Genomic DNA, 24,002 nt, shown 5'->3' with positions numbered 1-24,002 from the left:
ATAAGTAGGGAAGTGCACAGGTGAAGGTACTGATAAAAAACCTCATGCGCCAATCAGTGGCGCATCGGCCCTTTAAATCGCAAAGACCCGGCGCGCGCCCTAAGGAACGGGGCCGCGCGCGCCGGGACAGCACAGACGGGGAACGGGTCTGGTAAGCGAGTCGGGATGCGCATCGCGAGCGGGCGCGTCCCGCATCGCGAATCGCATCCCGGCTGGGAACATTATCGCAGCGCACCCGATCGGCAGGTCTGACCGGGGCGCTGCGAATAGGAGAACGCTGTGAGCGCTCCGGGGAGGAGCAGGGACCCGAAGCACTCGGCGTAACAGTACCCCCCCTTGGGTCTCCCCCTCTTTTTGGAACCTGAGAATTTGAGGATAAGATTCTTGTCCAGGATGTTGTCCTCAGGTTCCCATGATCTCTCCTCTGGGCCGCAATTCTCCCAATCAACCCCAAAAATTTTTTTACCTCTGACCGTCTTGGATGCCAGAATTTCTTTTACCGAAAAAACGTCAGAGGACCCGGAAACTGGAGTGGGAGAAACAACTTTGGGAGAGAAGCGGTTAAGGATGAGTGGTTTAAGGAGAGAGACATGGAAAGCATTGGGAATACGAAGAGAAGGAGGAAGAAGGAGTTTGTAAGAGACAGGGTTGATTTGGCACTTGATTTTGAAAGGACCAAGATAACGTGGTCCCAGTTTATAACTGGGGACACGCAAGCGGACATACTTGGCGGAGAGCCATACTTTGTCTCCGGGAGAAAAAAGGGGGGGAATTCTTCTTTTCCTATCGGCATGTTTTTTCATCCGGGATGAAGCCTGTAAGAGAGAATTTTGAGTCTCTTTCCATATGGTGGAGAAGTCCCGAGTCACCTCATCAACAGCGGGCAAACCAGAGGGCATGGGAGTGGGAAGTGGGGGAAGAGGGTGACGGCCGTACACCACGAAGAATGGGGATTTAGCAGAAGATTCAGAGACTCTGAAATTGTACTAGAATTCGGCCCATGGTAGAAGATCTGCCCAGTCATCCTGGTGGGAGGAAACAAAATGTCGCAAATAGTCACCCAGAACCTGATTAATTCTTTCTACTTGCCCATTGGATTGGGGATGATAAGAAGACGAGAAGTTTAATTTGATTTTGAGCTGATTACAGAGGGCCCTCCAGAATTTAGACACAAATTGAACGCCTCTATCCGAGACGATATGCGTGGGCAGCCCGTGAAGGCGAAAAATGTGTATAAAAAATTGCTTCGCCAACTGAGGCGCAGAAGGAAGACCTGGAAGAGGGATAAAATGTGCCATCTTGGAGAATCGATCAACGACCACCCAAATAACTGTGTTGCCATGGGATAAAGGTAAGTCAGTAATAAAGTCCATACCAATCTGAGACCATGGTCGTTCAGGAACAGGCAGAGGATGGAGGAGACCAGCAGGCTTCTGGCGAGGGGTCTTGTCCCGGGCACAGACTGTACAAGCCCGCACGAAATCAACAACATCAGCTTCCAGGGTAGGCCACCAATAAAATCGAGAGATGAGCTGGATGGATTTTTTGATGCCAGCATGGCCTGCGAGGTGTGAGGAGTGTCCCCACTTGAGAATCCTGAGGCGCTGGCGTGGAGAGACGAAGGTCTTCCCTGGAGGAGTTTGTCTGATGGAAGCTGGAGAAGTGGAGATCAGACAGTCCGGAGGAATAATGTGTTGCGGGGAAGCTTCCACTTCAGAGGCATCCGATGAACGAGAGAGGGCATGAGCCCTAATGTTCTTGTCAGCAGGGCGTAAAATGAATTTCAAAGTTAAAACGGGCAAAGAACGACGACCACCTAGCCTGGCGAGGGTTCAGCTGTTGGGCAGACTGAAGATAAGAGAGATTCTTGTGATCAGTGTATATAATAACTGGATATTTGGATCCCTCCAGCAGGTGCCTCCATTCCTCAAGCGACAATTTTATGGCCAATAGTTCTCGATCACCAATGGAGTAGTTTTTCCTCCGCCGGAGAGAAGGTCCTAGAAAAGAAACCACAAGTAACAGCATGCCCGGAAGAATTTTTTTGTAGGAGTACTGCTCCAGCTCCCACCGAGGAGGCGTCTACCTCCAGCGAGAAGGGCCTAGATGGATCAGGTCTGGAGAGTACGCTTGAGGAGGCCAGGATTTAGGGTTGGCGTTTTTCTTGGTTAGGGCCACGATAGGAGCCACAATAGTGGAAAAGTGCAAAATAAATTGTCTGTAATAATTGGCAAACCCCAAAAACGTTGGATAGCACGGAGTCCGGAGGGGCGTGGTCAATCCAATACGGCTGATAGTTTATCTGGGTCCATTTGTAGTCCCTGGCCAGAGACTAAGTATCCTAGGAAGGGAAGAGATTGACATTCAAAGAGACATTTTTCCATTTTGGCATATAATTGATTGTCCCGAAGTCTCTGAAGAACCATGCGGACATGCTGGCGGTGTTCTTCTACGTTAGCAGAAAAAATCAGAATATCGTCTAGGTAAACCACAACACATGTATATAGAAGATCACGAAAAATTTCATTTACAAAGTCTTGGAAGACGGCAGGGGCGTTGCAAAGCCCAAAGGGCATAACCAGATATTTAAAGTGTCCATCTCTGGTGTTAAATGCGGTCTTCCACTCGTCCCCCTCCCTGATGCGGATGAGATTATATGCACCTCTTAAGTCCAGCTTGGTAAAGATGTGGGCGCCTCGTAGGCAATCAAAGAGTTCCGAGATAAGAGGTAGGGGATAGCGTTTTTTTACAGTGATTTTATTAAGTCCGCGGTAATCAATGCAAGGGCGTAAGGAGCCGTCTTTTTTGGAAACGAAAAAAAATCCAGCTCCGGCAGGGGAGGAAGACTTGCGGATAAACCCCTTTTTTAAATTCTCTTGGATGTACTCCAACATGGCTTGTGTTTCCGGAGCAGACAGAGGATAGATTCTGCCCCGGGGTGGAGTAGTACCAGGGAGGAGGTCAATAGGATAGTCATAAGGCCTGTGAGGAGGCAAAGTCTCTGCTTGTTTTTTGCAAAAAACATCAGCATAATCCAGATAGGCCTTGGGGAGACCAGATATCGGAGGAACCACAGGGTCTTGACTGACAGTACAGGGAGCAGGCTTAAGACAGTCCTTGTGGCAAGAAGTACCCCAGTTCTTGATTTCCCCGGTGGTCCAATCGAGGGTTGGGGAATGGCGTTGAAGCCACGATAATCCAAGAAGAATTTCCGAAGTGCAGTTAGAGAGGACCAGAAATTCAATTTTTTCGTGATGGGGTCCGATGCACATTAAGAGGGGTTCCGTGCGGTAACGCACAGTACAGTCCAATCTTTCATTATTAACAGAGGCGATATAGAGGGGTCTGGCGAGATTGGTCACTGGGATGTTGAACCTGTTGATGAAAGAGGCCAAAATAAAAGGCCAAAATAAAATTTCCTGCAGATCCGGAATCCAAGAAGGCCATAGCTGAGAAGGAGAAGGTAGAAGAAGAAATCCGCACAGGCACAGTAAGACGTGGAGAAGCAGAGTTCACATCCAGAGCTGTCTCACCTTTGTGCGGAGTCGGAGTGCGTCTTTCCTGACGTGGAGGTCGGATAGGACAATCCTTCAAGAAGTGTTCGGTACTGGCACAGTACAGGCAAAGGTTCTCAATGCGGCGTTGTGTCCTCTCTTGAGATGTCAAGCGAGACCGGTCAACTTGCATAGCCTCCACGGCGGAAGGCGCAGGAACGGATTGCAGTGGACCAGAGGAGAGAGGAGCCGGGGAGAGAAACCGCCTCGTGCGCACAAAGTCCATATCCTGGCGGAGCTCCTGACGCCTTTCGGAAAAACGCATGTCAATGCGGGTGGCAAGATGAATAAGTTCATGCAGGTTAGCAGGGATTTCTCGTGCGGCCAGCACATCTTTGATGTTACTGGATAGGCTTTTTTTAAAGGTCGCGCAGAGGGCCTCGTTATTCCAGGACAATTCGGAGGCGAGAGTACAGAATTGGATGGCGTACTCGCCAACAGAAGAATTACCCTGGACCAGGTTCAGCAGGGCAGTCTCGGCAGAAGAGGCTCGGGCAGGTTCCTCGAAGACCCTTTGAATCTCCGTGAAGAAAGAGTGTACAGAGGCAGTGACAGGATCATTGCGGTCCCAGAGCGGTGTGGCCCATGACAGGGCTTTCCCAGACAGAAGGCTGACTACGAAAGCCACCTTTGACCTTTCAGTTGGAAACTGGTCCGACATCATCTCCAAATGCAGGGAACATTGTGAAAGAAAACCACGGCAAAATTTTGAGTCCCCATCAAATTTGTCCGGCAAAGATAAACGGAGGCTGGATGCGGCCACTCGCTGCGGAGGAGGTGCAGGAGCTGGCGGAGGAGATGATTGTTGAAGTTGTGGTAGTAGCTGCTGTAGCATCACGGTCAGTTGAGAGCTGGTGGCCTTGTTGCGCTATCTGTTGCGACTGCTGGGCGACCACCGTAGTGAGGTCAGCTACAACTGGCAGCGGGACCTCAGCGGGATCCATGGCCGGATCTACTGTCACGATTCGGCTGGCTGGAGGTGGATCCTCTGTGCCAGAGAGGGATTGGCGTGGACCGTGTCGGTTCTAAGTTGCTACTGGTATTCACCAGAGCCCGCCGCAAAGTGGGATGGTCTTGCAGCGGCGGTAGCAACCAGGTCGTATCCACCGGCAACGGCTCAACCTCTCTGACTGCTGAGATAAGCACGGTACAAGGGAGTAGACAAGAGCAAGGTCGGACATAGCAGAAGGTCAGGGCAGGCAGCAAGGATCGTAGTCAGGGGCAACGGCAGGAGGTCTGGAACACAGGCTAGGAACACACAAGGAAACGCTTTCACTGGCACAATGGCAACAAGATCCGGCAAGGGAGTGCAGGGAAAGTGAGGTATAAGTAGGGAAGTGCACAGGTGAAGGTACTGATAAAAAACCTCATGCGCCAATCAGTGGCGCACCGGCCCTTTAAATCGCAAAGACCCGGCGCGCGCGCGCCCTAAGGAGCGGGGCCGCGCGCGCCGGGACAGCACAGATGGGGAACGGGTCTGGTAAGCGAGTCGGGATGCGCATCGCAAGCGGGCGCGTCCCGCATCGCGAATCGCATCCCGGCTGGGAACATTATCGCAGCGCACCTGGTCGGCACAGCAGCACAATGACAGAGCCTGGTGGTGGCATCAGTGTCAGGAGACCATATAGTGACTGAATGACATAGCGTGGACATGTTGGCAGCAAGAGGAGACCATTTAGTGGCTGAATGGCACAGCGCTGATGCACTAGTATACTACACACCAGGGCTTCACAATCCCCCCCCAAAAAACAACACAATATATGAAGCTTTTGACAAAGATTTCTCATTGGTAGCACCCGCTATCCAAAAATTAGAAATTTCCAGACCCAGGCCCCACCTCTGCGGCATCAGTAACCCATATATTGCTTGAAGGACACAGCCTGTAGTTGGCTGATGCACCAGTACACACCAGGGCTTCACAATCTCCCCTCCAAAATCAACACAATGAGAAATTTTTGTCAAAGATTTCTCATTGGTAGCACCAGCTTTCCAAAAATTTGAAATTTCCAGAACCAGGCCCCACCCCTGTGGCATCAGTAACCCATATATTGCCTGCATGACACAGCCTGGAGTTGGCTGATGCAAGAGTACACACCAGGGCTTCACAATCCCCCCCCCCCCCAAAAAAAAACAACACAATATAGGACATTTTTGTCAAAGATTTCTCATTGGTAGCACCCGATATCCAAAAATTAGAAATTTCCAGACCCAGGCCCTACCTCTGCGGCATCAGGAACCCATATATTGCCTGAAGGACACAGCCTGGAGTTGGCTGATGCACAGTACACACCCGGGCTTCACAATCCCCTCCAAAAAACAACAACATTTTAGAAATTTCTTAAAGAAATACCTTTGTGTAAGAACAAGCGCATATCCAACAGAAAATTGGCCAGGGGGTTAAACAGCGCTCTTCTGCTTCTGTGCTGGGGCAGCTGCAGGGGGAAAGTGGGGGCTCGGGCCTCTTACTCTGATGGCGGCCCCGCATGTCAGATTTACAATAAGGGGCACCATGTAAAAACAAACCCCCACTAAGGTTGCAAAAGTGTAAAAAGGGAAAGGTGCATTGCAAAGTACAATTTGTCCTACAAATACATCATATGGGCCTGTGGAGGGAAAAATAAAGTGTTATGTCACTTAGAGGAAAGGGAGAAAAAACGGAAATGCAAACATGATGTTTTCTTAAGGCTAAAATGAGCTGTGTCCTTAAGGGGTTAGTAACATATTTATGGGACACATTGGCCCAGATTTATCATAGAATGTCTATGGTAGAGCTATATCCCCACGTTTATTTGGGTGGTGGGTTTGACTAGCGTGCATCTTATTTATCAAGAAGGTGCAGCAGGATGATGAATTTTGCGCAGCTCTGCTGTGGTGGGAAAAGCTCTACCACATACAGATGCTTGTGAGGGAGGGAAGTAGACACTTTCCCGGGTCCTGAATTTGGCAGGTTAGGTGTTTTTACTTTCACAGAGCTGCCGGGCATCATCGTGATCGGTGATGTCTGGCATTAGAGATGGGTCCTGTGGCAGATAGCCGCCAGGACCACCCGGCTGTGACCCGTGCTCAGCTCCTGAGCGCATGTCATAGAAGGGGAGTGGGACGCTGTCGTCCACAAGGGGTTAAAGGTTGAATTGTGGAAGGTAGAAATTATTCTCACGCCAACTGGTAAGTGGTGTAGCGCTGCGCCTTAAAAAGTACCTTTGCGCACAAAATTGCGACTTTTGACAAAAGTCGCAAATGATAAAACACGTGACCACTGCATGGTCAAAAAGAAAAAGTTCTACGCGAAGGAAAAAGAGAAAACTGTCTATATCAAAAGGCGCATAAAAGTCGCTAAATATGCTGCTTGCGCCTGAACTGCGCCTAAACATAGATAAAAAAAAACTGCTCTAAAACCAATGATAAATCCCTCCCATTGTGTTTACCCTTTTTTTTCCTCATCTATATTTGGCGCTATTTTGGAGCAAGTGTCCTTTTTTTTGCCTTTCGTTTTACACATTACCAGCACACAAAAAGGTGTAGAAAAATGCTTCACTTACACCTACAGAGGGACATTCATCATTGTGGGGGGCATTCATCATTGTGGGGGGCATTCATCATTGTGGGGGGGGGCATTCATCATTGTGGGGGGCATTCATCATTGTGGGGGGGGGGCATTCATCATTGTGGGGGGGCATTCATCATTGTGGGGGGCATTTATAATTGTGGGGGGGGGCATTCATCATTGTGGGGGGGGCATTCATCATTGTGGGGGGCATTCATCATTCTGGGAGGGGCATTTATCATTGTGTGGGGCATTCATCATTGTGGGGGGGCATTCATCATTGTGGGGGCACACCTTTTCTGTGTGCTGTAATGTGTAGGAGCAACTAATGTATTATATGGTCACAGAACATTTGATACATTTTGTGCAGGTCACATTTTCTGAAATTTCTCTCTTCACATACACCAAAAATCTAAGCTAAGTCTGGGCTGGTGTAGTTTAGAGAATTCTCAGTGGTGTTGCACCTTTCCCCAAAAAGGCGCAGTTCATACGACCGTCCACATCATGCATATTGCCATCATGTGTATCAGTGGATTACAACTCAAAATCTGCAGAAATGTGTAAAGCAAAAGGAGCAAAAGAGGCGCAAAAAAGGAAACTTGCGTCAAAATAGCGTCAAATCTAGACAGAAAAAAGGGTAAACACAAATATTAATGCCCCCATTATGTATGACATTTTTTTGTCAGCAAAAGAATTAAAAAAATGTTTTTGGGATCTGTAATTATGGCATTCCCAATGTGATATAGACTCCAGATGATAACGTTATGAGTTTATAGTTTATAGATAACAAATGTATATATTTTATTTTATCCTATTAAGGAAGCAGGGCCTGTATGCCCTGCGCCCACTCCCTTTCTATAATGCGGGGTCACGCCGTGACCTCATGTCATAGTGGGTCGGGCCGACCTCTAACAGCGGCCGGTACCCGTGGCTAATAGCGGGCATAACTGATCGCGGTGATGTGTGCTGTTAACCCTTTAGACACAGCGATCAAAGTTGATCGCCGTGTCTAAAGTTAAAAAACAATGATTCCCGGCAGCTCAGTTGGGTCGATCGGGACCACCCGATCCTCTGTACGGACACGAGGAGGTTCCTTACCTTCCTCCTCATTGTCCTATCGCCAAATGACTGCTCCGTGCCCTAGATTCAGGCAGGAGCAGTCAAGCGGCGATAACACTGATCAATGCTATGCTATGGCATAGCATTGATGAGAGATCAGTGTATTGCATGTTATAGCCCCCTATGGAAAAAAAAAGTTTGATTCAACCCCTCCCCTAATAAGATTTTGAATCAACCCCCTTTTCCCATTTAAAAAAAAAACTGTGTAAATGTCCAAACTATAAAAATATATCATTAATAAAACCGCACAGTCAATGGCGTACGTGTAAAAAAATTCAAAGTCCATAATAGAGTATTTTTGGTCACTTTTTCTACGTATATATTTTCCTGCATGTAGTTATGATTTTTTCAAGAAGTACGACAAAATCAAACCTATATAAGTAGGGTATCATTTTAACCGTATGGACCTACAGAATAATGATAAGGTGTCATTTTTACTGAAAAATGTACTGCGTAGAAACGGAAGCCCCCAAAAGTTACAAAATGGCCTTTTTTTCTTCAATTTTGTTGCACAATGATTTTTTTTTTTTTTTTGGTTTTGCCGTAGATTTTTGGGTAAAATGACAATAAAAAAAAAGTCATTACAGAGTAGAATTGGTGGCGCAAAAAATAAGCCATCATATGGATTTTTAGGTGCAAGACTGAAAGGGTTATGATTTTTAAAAGGTAAATAGGGAAAAATCCAAAGTGCAAAAATGGAAAAATGCTGAGTCCTTAAGCGGTTAATAAATTTTTTTGTGAGCAATTCCTTTTTGTGTCCAGAGTTGTAGTTTGGGGTTCAGTCCCCTATCAGCTGATGGCCGGGTCGGCTTTATTCCAGAATTGGGTTATGATGAGGAGACGCCCCCTGTGAGCACAGAAGTGACAGTTCACACAGTGATACAATCTCTAGAAGTGATGCTGTAGATAGAAGTATATACTGCGGGGTGTCCCCTTCTATACTATTATGGCTCTTTCTTCCAGCGCTATGTAAAATGGCCATATCCAGTGTATACACAGCCAGAATAGTCCAGGCTGTAGAGGCTGACCTGTGTAAGGCAGAAATGACAGGTAATGCTGATGTCATCGATGATGTCATAATGACAGGGAGGCTAGTAATTCCATGCGCAGCTGATTTCAGCCCAGTGTGCACTTGATCTTTGATCGGTGTGTGTTTCTTTCGCTTGCTGTTTATTGGCTAGTTTTGTTTCGTCTGGTGACAACATCTGATCCAGCAGCGCTTTTTGCGCCACTGCGCAACTTGCGCAGCTTTTCTTCGCTTGCTGTTTATTGGCTAGTGATATTCCTTCTGGTGACAACATCTGGACCAGCAGCGCTTTTTGCGCCACTGTGCGACTTGCGCAGCTTTTCTTCGCTTGCTGTTTATTGGCTAGTGATATTCCTTCTGGTGACAACATCTGGACCAGCGGCGCGTTTTGCGCCACTGCGCGACTTGCGCAGCTTTTCTTCGCTTGCTAGTTATTGGCTAGTGATATTCCTTCTGGTGACAACATCTGGACCAGCGGCGCGTTTTGCGCCACTGCGCGACTTGCGCAGCTTTTCTTCGCTTGCTAGTTATTGGCTAGTGATATTCCTTCTGGTGACAACATCTGGACCAGCGGCGCGTTTTGCGCAACAGTGCGACTTGCACGACTACTTGATTGTTGTGACTGTCTCAAAGGTAAGAATTTTATCATTTATTACTTATAATCCCAGTATATATATATATATAAAACTCAACGTGTGTGTGTATGTTCCAGCATCACGTCCAAACGGCTAAACATATTAACATGAAACTTGGCCACATGTTACTTATTTATCATCAACAAACATAGGATAGGTGATTTAACCCTTACTCACCCCCATTTGCCAGAGGCGGGGTTTATGTTTAAAGTCCCATACAAGTCAATGGAAAATACATGTTACTGCATAACCTCCAAACGGCTGGAGATATTTCGATAATACTTGGTCACATGTTACTTATATGTCCACTTAAAATATAGGATAGTTAATTTAACCCTTAACTACCCCCATTTGTGAGGGTCAGGGTTTTTGTTTAAAGTCCCAGGCAAATCAATGGGAAATGTATGTTCCCACATAACTTCCGTACGGCTGGAGATATTTCAATATCTGGTACACATATTACAGGTCGACATAGGAGGTCGACATAGGAGGTCGGGATAGGAGGTCGAGATAGGAGGACTGGATAGGAGGTCGGAATAGGAGGTCGGGATAGGAGGTCGGGATAGGAGGTCGGGATAGGAGGTCGGGATAGGAGGTTGGGATAGGAGGACGGGATAGGAGGTCGGGATAGGAGGTCGGGATAGGAGGACGGGATAGGAGGTCGAGATAGGAGGTCATGATAGGAGGACGGGATAGGAGGTCGAGATAGGAGGACGGCATAGGAGGTCATGATAGGAGGATGGGATAGGAGGACGGGAAAAGAGGACGGGAAAGGAGGTCGAGATATGAGGACGGGAAAGGAGGATGGGAAAGGAGGACGGGAAAGGAGGATGGGAAAGGAGGACGGGATAGGAGGACGGGATAGGAGGTTAGGATAGGAGGTCGGGATAGGAAGTCAAAAGCTTCCTCCTTTGTTTATTTTCCTCCCCAACAAGGATTAGGAAGGAAAAACCGGGCAACGCCGGGTACTCAGCTAGTATATATATATATATATATATATATATATATATATATATATATAGTAGAGTTCTCATACAAGGCCACATTCACACACAACATTAGTAATGTCATTTCTATTCCCCCTAATACTTCACCATAACGAGATGTTACAGGAATTTTGTGTGATTCTCATAACTTGGATAAGTTCCTATATCAAGGTTTCCCAACCAGTGTGCCTCCAGCTGTTGCAAAACTACAACTCCAAGCATGCCCGGACAGCTGAAGGCTGTCCGGGCATGCTTGGAGTTGGAGTTTTGCAACAGCTGGAGGCACATTGGTTAGAAAACATTGATATACTGTATAAACAGATATACACATGAGATAGGCTGTCCGGGCATGCTTGGAGTTGTAGTTTTGCAACAGCTGGAGGCACACTGGTTAGAAAACATTGATATACTGTATAAACAGATATACACATGAGATAGGCTGTCCGGGCATGCTTGGAGTTGTAGTTTTGCAACAGCTGGAGGCACACTGGTTAGAAAACATTGATATACTGTATAAACAGACATACACATGAGATAGGCTGTCCGGGCATGCTTGGAGTTGTAGTTTTGCAACAGCTGGAGGCACACTGGTTAGAAAACATTGATATACTGTATAAACAGACATACACATGAGATAGGCTGTCCGGGCATGCTTGGAGTTGTAGTTTTGCAACAGCTGGAGGCGCACTGGTTAGAAAACATTGATATACTGTATAAACAGATATACACATGAGATAGGCTGTCCGGGCATGCTTGGAGTTGTAGTTTTGCAACAGCTGGAGGCACACTGGTTAGAAAACATTGATATACTGTATAAACTGTATAAATTCCCTATTCAAAGGTATCACACATTTGATAATATAAAATAGGAGAAGACAAGGTTTTTAGTTTTTAAAGAACATTTAATAAATGAGGAATGACACCTGTTTCCCACAATTTAGGTCCCTTCCCCTCTTTACTAAGGACCGCCCTAATGGCACTTCCATCCTAACAAAATATCACATTTATAATTTGTAAATTACTTCTATTAAAAAAACTTAATCCTTCCAGTACTTTTTAGGGGCTATATACTACAGAGGAAATGCTTTACTTTTTAGATTTCTCTGATGACCACAGTGCTCTCTGCTGACCTCTGCTGTCCATTTTAGGAACTGTCCAGAGCAGGAGAAAATCCCCATAGCAAACATATGCTGCTCTGGACAGTTCCTAAAATGAACAGCAGATGTCAGCAGAGAGCACTGTGGTCGTGACATCAGAGAAATATAAAAAGTAAAGCATTTCCTCTGTAGTATATAGCCCCTAAAAAGTACTGGAAGGATTAAGATTTTTTAATAGAAGTAATTTACACTACAGAATTTTTATTTATTTGTTGTTTTATTATATTATTAAGATGATTTTATTTTTATTTCCTCAGTCACAATGGATAATTGGAGAAGAGGAGACTCCCCCGATGAGGTAATTTGTCTTATCTGAATCATCTATCTAGATATTTGTAGCTTCTATAACATATCTGTAGAGCAGGGTTTCCCAACCAGGGTGTCTCCAGCAGTTGCAAAACTACAACTCCCAGCATACCTGGACAGCCTTTGGCTGTCCAGGCATGCTGGGAGTTGTAGTTTTGCAACAGCTGGAGGCACCCTGATTGGGAAACACTGGTGTAGAGAATCAGTAAATCCCTTATACAGACTCCATTCTACTCATACAGTCTGGTCATCCTCTAGTGAGCTGGCATCAGGTATAGACAGACTGTAATCTGCTTAACATTCATGGTCCATGCCCGGGTATCATTAGTTGTCTGGGCATGCTGGGAGTTGTAGTTTTGCAACATCTGGATGGCCATAGTTTGGAGACCACTGCTGTAGCCTAAAACTGATAGAGATAATATCACTGTATGAATATTGATCTAACAGGATACTCCTATATACATTGGTAATCTTTTATGTGCCGGTTCTCTTTAAAGGGGTACTCCGGTGGAGAACAAGTCAGCTGGTGCCACAAAGTTATACCGATTTGTAGATTACTTCTATTTAATAATCTTACTATACTACAGAGGAAGTTGTGTAGTTTTTTCCAGTTGAGGCAAATCCCCATAGCAAACCTCTCCTGCTCTGGACAGTTCCTGAGATGGACACAGGTGTCAGCAGAGAGCACTGTGGTCAGACTGGAATGAACTACACAGCTTCCTTTGGAGCATACAACAGCTGATAAGTACTGGAAGGATTAAGATTTTTAAACAAAAGTAATTTACACCGGAGTTCCCCTTTAAAGGGGTTTTCTAAAAATAGAAAAACAGAGCTAATTGCTTTCCAAAAAACGCTCCCCGTCTGTCTCCAGGTTGGGGTAGGTTCTGCAGCTCAGTTCCATTGAGGTGAATGAAGCCAAGTTGTAATATCACACCCAACCTGGAGACAGATGTGGAGCTGTTAGAAAGAAATTAGCTCTGTTTTTGTATTCATGGATAACCCCTTTAATGTTCTCATGTTTCTGATCTTTTCTTCCTCTTTTCTATGTTCACTATAGGAGAATATGAGGAGACAACCACCACCTCCACCTTCTTCACCTACTGATGAAATGATGGAGAATAACGCTGAGGTACTGTCTGCTGTCATCATATATGTGTTATAGTAAGAAGAATACCCCCATTATTGTATCGGGCTCCTCTGTATGGACTCATGTACACTGGTACGGGGCCTGGACTGCGGGGCTCGGAGCCATACAGTCTTAACCCATTGTTATACAGGCTCAGTGCCCTTTATGAGAGTCTCCTATACTGTACAACATACAAAGGATTATTTTTATATAAAGTTATATCATATTTAACCCCTTAAGGACGCAGCTCATTTTCACCTTAAAGGGGTATTCCAGGCAAAACCTTTTTTTATATATCAACTGGCTCCGGAAAGTTAAACAGATTTGTAAATTACTTCTATTAAAAAATCTTAATCCTTCCAATAGTTATTAGCTTCTGAAATTTTCTGTCTAACTGCTCAATGATGATGTCACGTCCCGGGAGCTGTGCATGATGGGAGAATATCCCCATAGGAACTGCACAGCTCCCGGGACGTGACATCATCATTGAGCAGTTAGACAGAAAACAACAACTCAACTTCAGAAGCTAATAACTATTGGAAGGAATAAGATTTTTTAATAGAAGTTATTTACAAATCTGTTTAACTTTCTGGAGCCAGTTGATATATAAAAAAAAGTTGTGGCCTGGAATACCCCTTTAACACACTTACTGAATGTCATTTTGAATATGTTGGGGGGGGGGGTGCAGTTTTTATAATGGGGTCATTTGTGGGGAATTTCTAATATGAAGACCCTTCAAATCCACTTCAAAACTGAACTGGTCCCTGAAAAATTCAGATTTTGAAAATTTTGTGAAAAATTGGAAAATTGCTGCTGAACTTTGAAGCCCTCTGATGTCTTCCAGAAGTAAAAATATGTCAACGTTATGATGCAAACATAAAGTAGACATATTGCATATGTGAATCAATATATAATTTATTTGGAATATCCATTTTCCTTATAAGCAGAGAGCTTCAAAGTTAAAAAAAATGCAACATTTTCCAATTTTTCATCAAATTTTGGAATTTTTCACCAAGAAATTATGCAAGTATCGACCAAATTTTATCATTATCATAAAGTAGAATATGTGATGAAAAAATTTTCTCGGAATCAGAATGAAAAGTAAAAGCATTCCAGAGTTATTAATGCTTAAAGTGACAGTGGTCATATTTGCAAAAAAAAAGGGCTGAGTCCTTAAAGGGGTATTCCAGGCCAAAACTTTTTTTTTATATATCAACTGGCTCCGGAAAGTTAAACAGATTTGTAAATTACTTCTATTAAAAAATCTTAATCCTTCCAAATGTGTAAGTAAATGGGGCCCATTATCTTCATCTGATCTGACAACATGTGAGCATACCCTGATACTTTTTAACAATATTTAAAATATTACAAACCAGAATAGAAAATAAATGTAAAAAAAAAATTTGCTGTTGTGCACCCATTTCTGTCTAACTGCTCAATGATGATGTCACGTCCCGGGAGCTGTGCAGTTCCTATGGGGATATTCTCCCATCATGCACAGCTCCCGGGAAGTGACATCATCATTGAGCAGTTAGACAGAAAACTTCAGAAGCTAATAACTATTGGAAGGATTAACATTTTTTAATGGAAGTAATTTACAAATCTGTTTAACTTTCCGGAGCCAGTTGATATATAAAAAAAAAAAGTTTTTGCCTGGAATACCCCTTTAACCCTTTAGGTGTTTCACAGGAATAGCAGCAAAGTTAAATTCAAAATCTATTTTACAAGGGGTAAAAAGAGAAAAATCTTCCTAAAATTTGAACCCAATTTCTCTCGAGTAAGGAAATACCTCATATGTGTATGTGAAGTGCTCTGTGGGTGCACTAGAGGGCTCAGAAGGGAAGGAGCCACAATGGGATTTTGGAGATTGAGTTTTTCTGAAATGGTTTTTGGGGCGGCATGTCACATTTAGGAAGCCTCTATAGTGCCAGAACAGCAAAAAAAAAAAAAAAAAACACATGGCATACTATTTTGGAAACTACACCCCTCAGGGAATGTAACAAGGGGTGCAGTGAGCCTCAACACCCCACAGGTGTTTTGACAACTTTTCATTAACGTTGGACGTGTAAATGAATTTTTTTTCCCACTAAAATGCAGTTTCCCCCCAAATTTTACATTTTTACAAGAAATAATAGGAGAAAATGCCCCCCAATATTTGTAACATGGCATACTATTTTGGAAACTACACCCCTCAGGGAATGTAACAAGGGGTACAGTGAGCCTTACCACCCCACAGGTGTTTGACGACTTTTAGTTAAAGTTGGATGTGTAAATGAATTTTGATTTTTTTCCACTAAAATGCAGTTTTTTCCACAAATTTTACATTTCTACAAGGGGTAATAGGAGAAAATGCCCCCCAAAATTTGTAACCCCATTTCAAATTTTTTACCCAATTTAGGGTAACACCAGCATTTTAGTAAAAAAAAATTTTTTTGGGCCATTTTCCCATCCAACTTAACAAAAATTCATCAAACACCTGTGGGGTGTTCAGGCTCACTATACCCCTTGTTACGTTCCATGAGGCGTGTAATTTCCAAAATTGGGTCACATGTGGGTATTTATTTATTTGGGGTTTATGTCAGAACCGCTGTAATATCGGCCACCCCTGTGCAAATCACCAATTTAGGCCTCAAATGTACATGGTGCGCTCTCACTCCTGAGCCTTGTTGTGCGCCCGCAGAGCATTTTATGTCCACATATGGGGTATCTCCGTACTCATGAGAAATTGCGTTACAAATTTTGGGGGTCTTTTTTTCCTTTTACCTCTTGTGAAAATAAAAAGTATGGGGCAACACCAGCATGTTAGTGTAAAAACACAATTTTTTTTTACACTAACCGGCTGATATAGACCCCAACTTTTCATTTTCATAAGGGGTAAAAAGAGAAAAAGCCCCCCAAAATTTGTAACTCAATTTCTCCCGAGTACGGAAATACCCCATATGTGGCCCTAAACTGTTTCCTTGAAATACGACAGGGCTCCAAAGTGAGAGAGCTCCATGCGCATTTGAGGACTAAATTAGGGATTGCATAGGGGTGGACATAGGGGTATTATACGCCAGTGATTCCCAAACAGGGTGCCTCCAGCTGTTGCTAAACTCCCAGTATGCCTGGACAGTCAGTGGCTGTCCAGAAATGCTGGGAGTTGTTGTTTTGCAACAGCTGGAGGCTCCATTTTGAAAACACTGCTGTACGATATGTTTTCTATTTTTATTGGGGGGGGGGACAGTATAAGGGGGTGTATATGTAGTGTTTTACCCTTTATTATGTGTTAGTGTAGTGTAGTGTTTTTAGGGTACATTCGCACTGACGGGTTTACAGTGAGTTCCCCGCTAGGAGTTTACGATGCGGCAGAAAGTTTTCCGCAGCTCAAACTTGAGGCAGGGAACTTAGTGTAAACCTGCCGGTGTGAATGTAACCTCCAGCTGTTGCAAAACTTCTTTTGCAACAGCTGGAGGCACACTGGTATGAAAACCTTCAGTTAGGTTCCGTTACCTAACTCAGTATTTTGCAACCAGGGTGCCTCCAGCTGTTGCAAAACTACAACTCCCAGCATGTACTGATCGCCGAAGGGCATGCTGGGAGATGTAGTTATGCAACAGCTGGAGGTGTGCAACTACAAATCCCAGCATGCCGAGACAGCTGTTTGGACATGCTGGGATTTGCAGTTTTTAACCATCTGGAGGGCTACAGTTTAGAGACCACTGTACTGTGATCTCCAAACTGTGGCCCTCCAGATGTTGCAAAACTACAAATCCCAGCATGCCCAGACAGCAAACTGCATACGCCCTGCGTCCTGAAGAGGTTAAAGTCTTAAATATTATATAACATCTGAAGCCTATATGATATTCTCCCATACTTTATATGACTTTTATATGATAGTCTCCCATATTATATAACGTATGATGTTTACATGATAGTTTATAATATAATATATGACATTTATATGATAGTCTCCGATATTATATATGACTTTTATATGATATTCTCCCATATTATATATGACTTTTATATTATATTCTCCTATATTATATATGACTTTTATATGATATTCTCCTATATTATATATGACTTTTATATTATATTCTCCCATATTATATATGACTTTTATATGATATTCTCCCATATTATATATGACTTTTATATTATATTCTCTCATATTATATAGGACTTTTATATGATATTCTCCCATATTATATATGAATTTTATATGATATTCTCCCATATTATATATGACTTTTATATTATATTCTCCCATATTATATAGGACTTTTATATTATATTCTCCTATATTATATATGACTTTTATATGATATTCTCCCATATTATATATGACTTTTATATTATATTCTCCCATATTATATAGGACTTTTATATGATATTCTCCCATATTATATATGACTTTGATATGATATTCTCCTATATTATATATGACTTTTATATGATATTCTCCCATATTATATAGGACTTTTATATTATATTCTCCCATATTATATAGGACTTTTATATTATATTCTCCTATATTATATATGACTTTTATATTATATTCTCCCATATTATATATGACTTTTATATGATATTCTCCCATATTATATAGGACTTTTATATGATATTCTCCCATATTATATATGAATTTTATATGATATTCTCCCATATTATATAGGACTTTTATATTATATTCTCCCATATTATATAGGACTTTTATATTATATTCTCATATATTATATATGACTTTTATATGATATTCTCCCATATTATATAGGACTTTTATATTATATTCTCCCATATTATATATGACTTTGACATGATATTCTCCCATATTATATAGGACTTTTATATTATATTCTCCTATATTATATATGACTTTTATATGATAATCTCCCATATTATATAGGACTTTTATATGATATTCTCCCATATTATATAGGACTTTTATATGATATTCTCCCATATTGTTTAACAGGTTACGGCACATCTACCTGGGCAGTGCCTTGAGGACAGCGTACAGGTTAGATTCTCTTTGCATTACCTTCTATCTATATCTTATTTATGTTTGGAAAGAAGAAATGACTATGGCTTTGTTCACATCTGAGCAGGAGACCGATGTGGGGTCTCTGACTAGGATACATACCTGCAGCCCGGAGTGGTGTCCCTCTGAAGGTCCGCTTCTTTCTTCAGTGAATTGTGCAGGAGGCGGGCCCGCTGGTTGAATTTGAATATTCATGAGCGCTGGTCATGTGAGCACTCAGTAGGCGCAACCACTCACGTGACCAGCGCCCATGAAATATTCAAGCTCCCCTGGTAGGCCCGCCTCCTGTGCGCAATTCACAAAAGAAAGAAGCGGACCATCAGAGGGACACCGCTCCGAGCTGCAGGTACGTATCTCAGTCAGAGACCCCGCATCGTCTCCTGTTCACCCGCACTATAACCCAGTGTATTGAGTTCAGTATGGGGGAACAGAATTATCGTTTTCCTTTAAACTTATTGATGCTTCTATTTCAGGTTCTCCCAAGAGTTACCTGTCAGCTCGCCCAGTTTACCATCTCTGAGGTTTGTATCTATCTATTTTTCTATTTAGCAAAAGGATGTTGAGGCAGCGCAGCCAGAGTAAAGTGTAGTTGGTGGGTGCTGGCTAGTTTAAACAGTCCCGGTCGCAGACAGTATAGAAATATCCAGTAAAAAGGTTCAGCAGCACACCAGAAGAATTGCAAATGGGGATTTTTAATGTCCCATGTTCAGATACAACGTTTCAGCAGTTTCCCACTGCCTTTCTCAAGCATCTCATGCTGAAACGTTGTATCTGAACATGGGACATTAAAAATCCCCATTTGCAATTCTTCTGGTGTGCTGCTGAACCTTTTTACTGGATATTTTACTATTTATTTATCTGCTTGGGCAGGTTACCAACCAGTAACGGCTCTGCAGGCAGATACCTTAGATAACGCCAAGGGAGATGCCGGGAGCATATGTGGTCCCTTAGTAGCTTTGGCGAAAAGGGACATCGAACCTGGAACCTCGCAGGTACCTATTGGTCTGGAGGCGAAGGGTAAGGTTTGTTGGGGGCATCTCTCCTGTCGGAGAAGGGCTTGCGATAGACCGCATCCTTTGTGCATGTTTTTTAGTGTAACACGTTCGCACTTTTTCTTGCACTTTGGTTGATTTGAGAGCACGTTCCTCGGCTCTTAAAAAAAAATTATTTGTAATGTTTATTTAATTCATTATGTTTTATACCTCCCTTATAACAATCTCACATATGGTAACCCTGGACCTCTCCTTTGTCTCCCATTATATTTAGACTGATAGCACATCATCAGATGAGGATACAAGTTCGGATGAATCCAGTCCCATCAGCCCCATCCGTCCTAACAGTCCTATTAGCTCCATCGGCAGCATCAGCCTTCAGGTATTCCCTTTTCTTTCATTTACCTTTTATATGTAACACTTATGTATAATGCCAAATCGCTTCTTGGCCTTTTGGCTAAGATCAAGTGTAGTACCTCTTTTGCTAGTTGGCGGTGTGGGAGACCACCAAGGCAGGAGATGGGAACCACACCGAACAGTCCAGGTGTACCAGGGTAAGCCGTGTGCATCTGGCGGCCGAGCCTGAAGCGACCTGTGCCATCTGGATCTGGCCCTAAGGTTCGGGTAGAGTGAAGGCCGAGGTGCAAAAGTGCCCTGGGAGTGGTGACCTCAGGGTGCCGGAACTCACTTGGGGTTGGCTACCCCACTTGACTGATGGCACGAAGCACGCACTTTTTTCTCTCATTCTTCTGAGCATTCACCTCTAGCGTTCCGGCCTTCTGGCTCTTGATCTGCAGAGGATTTTTATAGATCATTCACTTATTTCTATTATATGTTTTTGTCACTGTGCTCACGTTTGTGTTCTTTATGTGTCACAAGGATTTGGTAGTATGCGGTAGCCCTTCTGGGTGTCCCTCCTGCCAGTCTAGGGGAGGTGAGTGTGTGGTCATTAGGTTCCTCACCTCCTTGCCATACCCTGTGGTACTCCTGCTTCAGCATGAGTTCCAAACCAGTTTTACTGGTTCCTTGGTGGCAATCTGGTTAGCGCCTAGTTGCCCGCCGGGAACACTTTTCGGTCCCTGAGTAGCTTAAGCCAAAGGGGACATTGTACCTGGAACATCGCAGGTGTCTTATGGCCCGGAGGCGAAGGGTTTGGTTTAGTTGGGGGGCCTCTCCTTTCAGAGAAGGGCTTGCAATGGACCGCATCCTTGTGCACGTTTTTTGTGTGAACAATTTTGCACTTGTTACTTGCACTTGGGTGATTTGGGAGCACGTACTTCGGCTCTTCAAAAAAAAAAATCTACCTATCTATCTATCTATCTTATTTCTACCTACCTATCTATCTTATATCTACCGATCTATCCGTCTATCTATCTATCTATCTTATATCTACCTATCTATTCTAAGGCTATGCTCATCTTTAGCTTAAAAATACAAATAAAACACTCTTTTGATTTTTATCTGATCTTCTCCCGTATTTTCTTAGCAGGTCCCAGCACCCCAGTGTCCTCAGCACATCTTTCTTCATTGTCCTGGCTCCCTGGTTAGTTTATACTTTTCATATTGTTTATATGTAATGTTTATTTCATTAATTTATTGTGTAGAACACCCTGTTTGTTATATACCTGCCTTATAACAATAGCACATATGGTAACCCTGGACCTCTCCTTTATCTCCCATTATACTCAGGCTGATAATTCTTCATCAGATGAGGAAACAACAAGTTCGGATGAATACAGTCCCATCAGTCCCATCAGCCCCATCCGTCCTAACAGTCCCATCTGTCCTATCGGCTCGATCAGCAGCATCAGCCATCAGGTATTCCCTTTTCATTCATTTACCTTTTATATATAACACTTCTGTATAATGCCAATTACTTTTTGTGTAAGGCTATGTTTACACAGCGGAATTTCCGCGGGGAATTCCGCAGAGATTCCGCAGCAGCAGAGTCCCATTAGATTCAATGGGATCCTACCGCTCTGTTCAGAGGGCAGAATTTCTGCACCAGAAACATCAAGGGTACGTTTCCACCTGGCGTATTTTGCTGCGTATTTGCTGCATATTTGCTGCTGCGTATTCTATTTCCCATTGAAGTCAAAGAAAATACGCAGCAGCAAATACGCAGCAAAATACGCCAGGTGGAAACGTATCCTAAACGTGAAAATTAAATCCCAGTGTCCGCAGAAAGAATAGTATGTTATTCCGGCGCTCCGCTCTCAGGGGCAATGTTCACACAGAGATTTTCCTTGAGAACATAGCCTAAGATGAATCCCATAGCTGGAGCTAGGCTACACATATCAGATCCTTTAATCCCCTGATATCTACTATTGTAGGAGAATCAGGACACCCCCATACACTGGGCTCCTCTATATATAGCCTGGGTTTTATGATTAAGGGTAGAAAGTCCCGTGTCTGTCTCCTCCATCATGCCCCTAACATGGGCCAATTCCTCTAGTAGTGTGCCACATAGGCAAAAAATGTGAGGATCCAGCCGAAGGCCAGACTTACCAGAGGTTCTCCACTCCTGGCTATATATTAGCCCCATTGTCTATAAATGGAGCGTCAGAGGACATACTTAAAGGGGTACTCAACTGGAAAAAAAAATGTATTAACTGGTGCCAGAAAGTTAAACAGATTTGTAGATTACTTATATTTAAAAATCTTAATTCTTCCAGTACTTATCAGCTGCTGTATGTTCCAGAGAAAGTTCTTTTCTTTTTTAATTTCCTTTCTGTCTGACCACAGAGCTCTTTGCTGACACCTCTGTCTATTTTAGGAACTGTCCATAGTGGTAGCAAATTCCCATTGGCCGACTGTATATTCCAGAGAAAACTCTACTATGTAATATTAATGTCTCCTCTTTTATGTTTTCAGCCACAACCAAGGTACTCCGTAAGATACCCAGGACAAGTCATCCCGGAGGTCATTATTTCTTCTCATAAATAATATGTAATATAATAATAAGAATAATATCTAATAAGGTGTATTTCTTTTGGCCTCTTACACTAGGATTGGTTCATCGGTCCCATGCCTGAGTTGGCCGCAATGCCGGAGTATAGGGCCATGTGTGAGTGGTACAGCTCAGACCGCGAGGTACGTACTATACAGATACATGGAGCTATGTCTATAAGCCAGTGTGGCTCAAGCTATTGCAAAACTACAACTCCCAGCATACCCAGACAGCCTTTGGCTGACCGGACATGCTGAGAGTAGTGGTATTTCAATGCAAGAATAAGCCTAACATATAACCACTTTATTCACCACAGGCACATAGAGATAATCTGGTGGTCACATGCAGTCATGTCGGCAGACCATCTGAAGCAACATCAGGGGATGAATTAATAAGTCTTAACATCACATGTGCCTTCAACTGCACCATAACATCAAGGCCATTCATGAGACTTTATCGACACATAAGATCCAGATTTATGAAGGCGGCCCAAAGATTACGGAGGGCCCTGCAAAATTACTGAAAAAAAAAAAAAAAAAGAGAGTCCAAGGTAAGTGCCGGTTATTGCTGACATCTCTACACTCAGTAATATCACAATCCTCTTGTGGTCGGTGAAAGACATCGAGCACTCGTCATAAATAATGTTATAAATAATATCTGTTTTCTTTTCCAGAAACATCTATGAACATCTCCCTCCTACCAGGGGGACTCTCTGAAGCGATAGAGTACTGAGGGCCAGTAGAAGCCGGACATGCCCTGTGAAGCCTGTGTACTCCGCTATGTCCATAATAAAAGGATTGAAACCTATTTAAAAGTGCCGTTCTGCTTTATTTCTATACCTTTGTATCACTTTGGGGATGTTTATTGTGTTGGGAGCGGAGCATCATGTCCACAATCTAGGCTATCCTGTAGATGGTGCACCACATGGACTGTCGTTACTGAAGGACTACAAGGTGCATATATTTGTTGTGTACAGCCGACTCTGAGGTGTTTTCCTTTGCAAAAACTGCAACAATATACAGGACCTCTCTACACTGAATTCCAAATGTGTCTCAGTCTTTGTATTGTAAACAGGGCTCAAGTCCTGCAGGAACACGTGGGAACTGAGGGGGAGATTTATCAAAACCTGTGCAGAGGAAAAGTTGCCCAGTTGCCCATAGCAACCAATCAGATCGCTTATTTCATTTTGCAGAGGCCTTGTTAAAAATGAATCAAGCGATCTGATTGGCTGCTATGGGCAACTGGGCAACTTTTCTTCTGGACAGGTTTTGATAAAACTGCCCCATAGTCCACAGTCAACAGTCTACCCTGTAACCCAGTGTTCCTCTAGCTGTTGCAAAACTACAACTCCCAGCATGCCCAGAAAGCCTTGCGGGGAGTTGTAGTTTTGCAAAAGCTGGAGGCATACTGACTGGAAAACATTGATGTAACCTGTAAATCTTCTTATAATAATAAAAATGAAATCTAATAAGGTGTATTTCTTCTGCCCTCTTATACTAGGATTGGTTCATCGGTCCCATGCCTGAATTGGCCGCAATGCCAGAATATAGGGCCATGTGTGAATGGTATAACTCAGATTG

The 24,002-nt window shown here is 43.4% G+C and overlaps 1 protein-coding gene across 4 annotated transcripts in view; it reads left to right on the top strand.

The window, feature by feature from the left end:
• The first annotated feature begins 9,333 nt into the window (after window positions 1-9,333).
• Window positions 9,334-24,002, top strand: part of LOC130358450 (uncharacterized) — a 28,161-nt gene continuing 13,492 nt past the window's right edge. Inside the window, exons 1-12 of one of the 4 annotated variants that reach the window (XM_056561718.1) lie at window positions 9,334-9,877; window positions 12,280-12,320; window positions 13,386-13,457; window positions 18,415-18,459; window positions 18,954-19,001; window positions 19,747-19,854; window positions 20,959-21,015; window positions 21,162-21,290; window positions 22,347-22,394; window positions 22,482-22,565; window positions 22,739-22,972; window positions 23,096-23,229. In XM_056561718.1, the coding sequence (XP_056417693.1) occupies window positions 12,285-12,320; window positions 13,386-13,457; window positions 18,415-18,459; window positions 18,954-19,001; window positions 19,747-19,854; window positions 20,959-21,015; window positions 21,162-21,290; window positions 22,347-22,394; window positions 22,482-22,565; window positions 22,739-22,945 (834 nt within the window). In that variant the 5' untranslated portion in view covers window positions 9,334-9,877; window positions 12,280-12,284 and the 3' untranslated portion in view covers window positions 22,946-22,972; window positions 23,096-23,229. Of the gene's footprint in view, window positions 9,878-12,279; window positions 12,321-13,385; window positions 13,458-18,414; window positions 18,460-18,953; window positions 19,002-19,746; window positions 19,855-20,958; window positions 21,016-21,161; window positions 21,291-22,346; window positions 22,395-22,481; window positions 22,566-22,738; window positions 22,973-23,095; window positions 23,230-24,002 lie in introns of those variants that run through there. The other 3 variants (XM_056561719.1, XM_056561717.1, XM_056561720.1) reach the window with 3 other exon arrangements.

This window comes from Hyla sarda, chromosome 2 (assembly GCF_029499605.1).
Source record: "Hyla sarda isolate aHylSar1 chromosome 2, aHylSar1.hap1, whole genome shotgun sequence".
NCBI classification, from domain to species: Eukaryota; Metazoa; Chordata; class Amphibia; order Anura; family Hylidae; genus Hyla; species Hyla sarda.
This window is presented reverse-complemented; position numbering and strand designations above follow the sequence as displayed.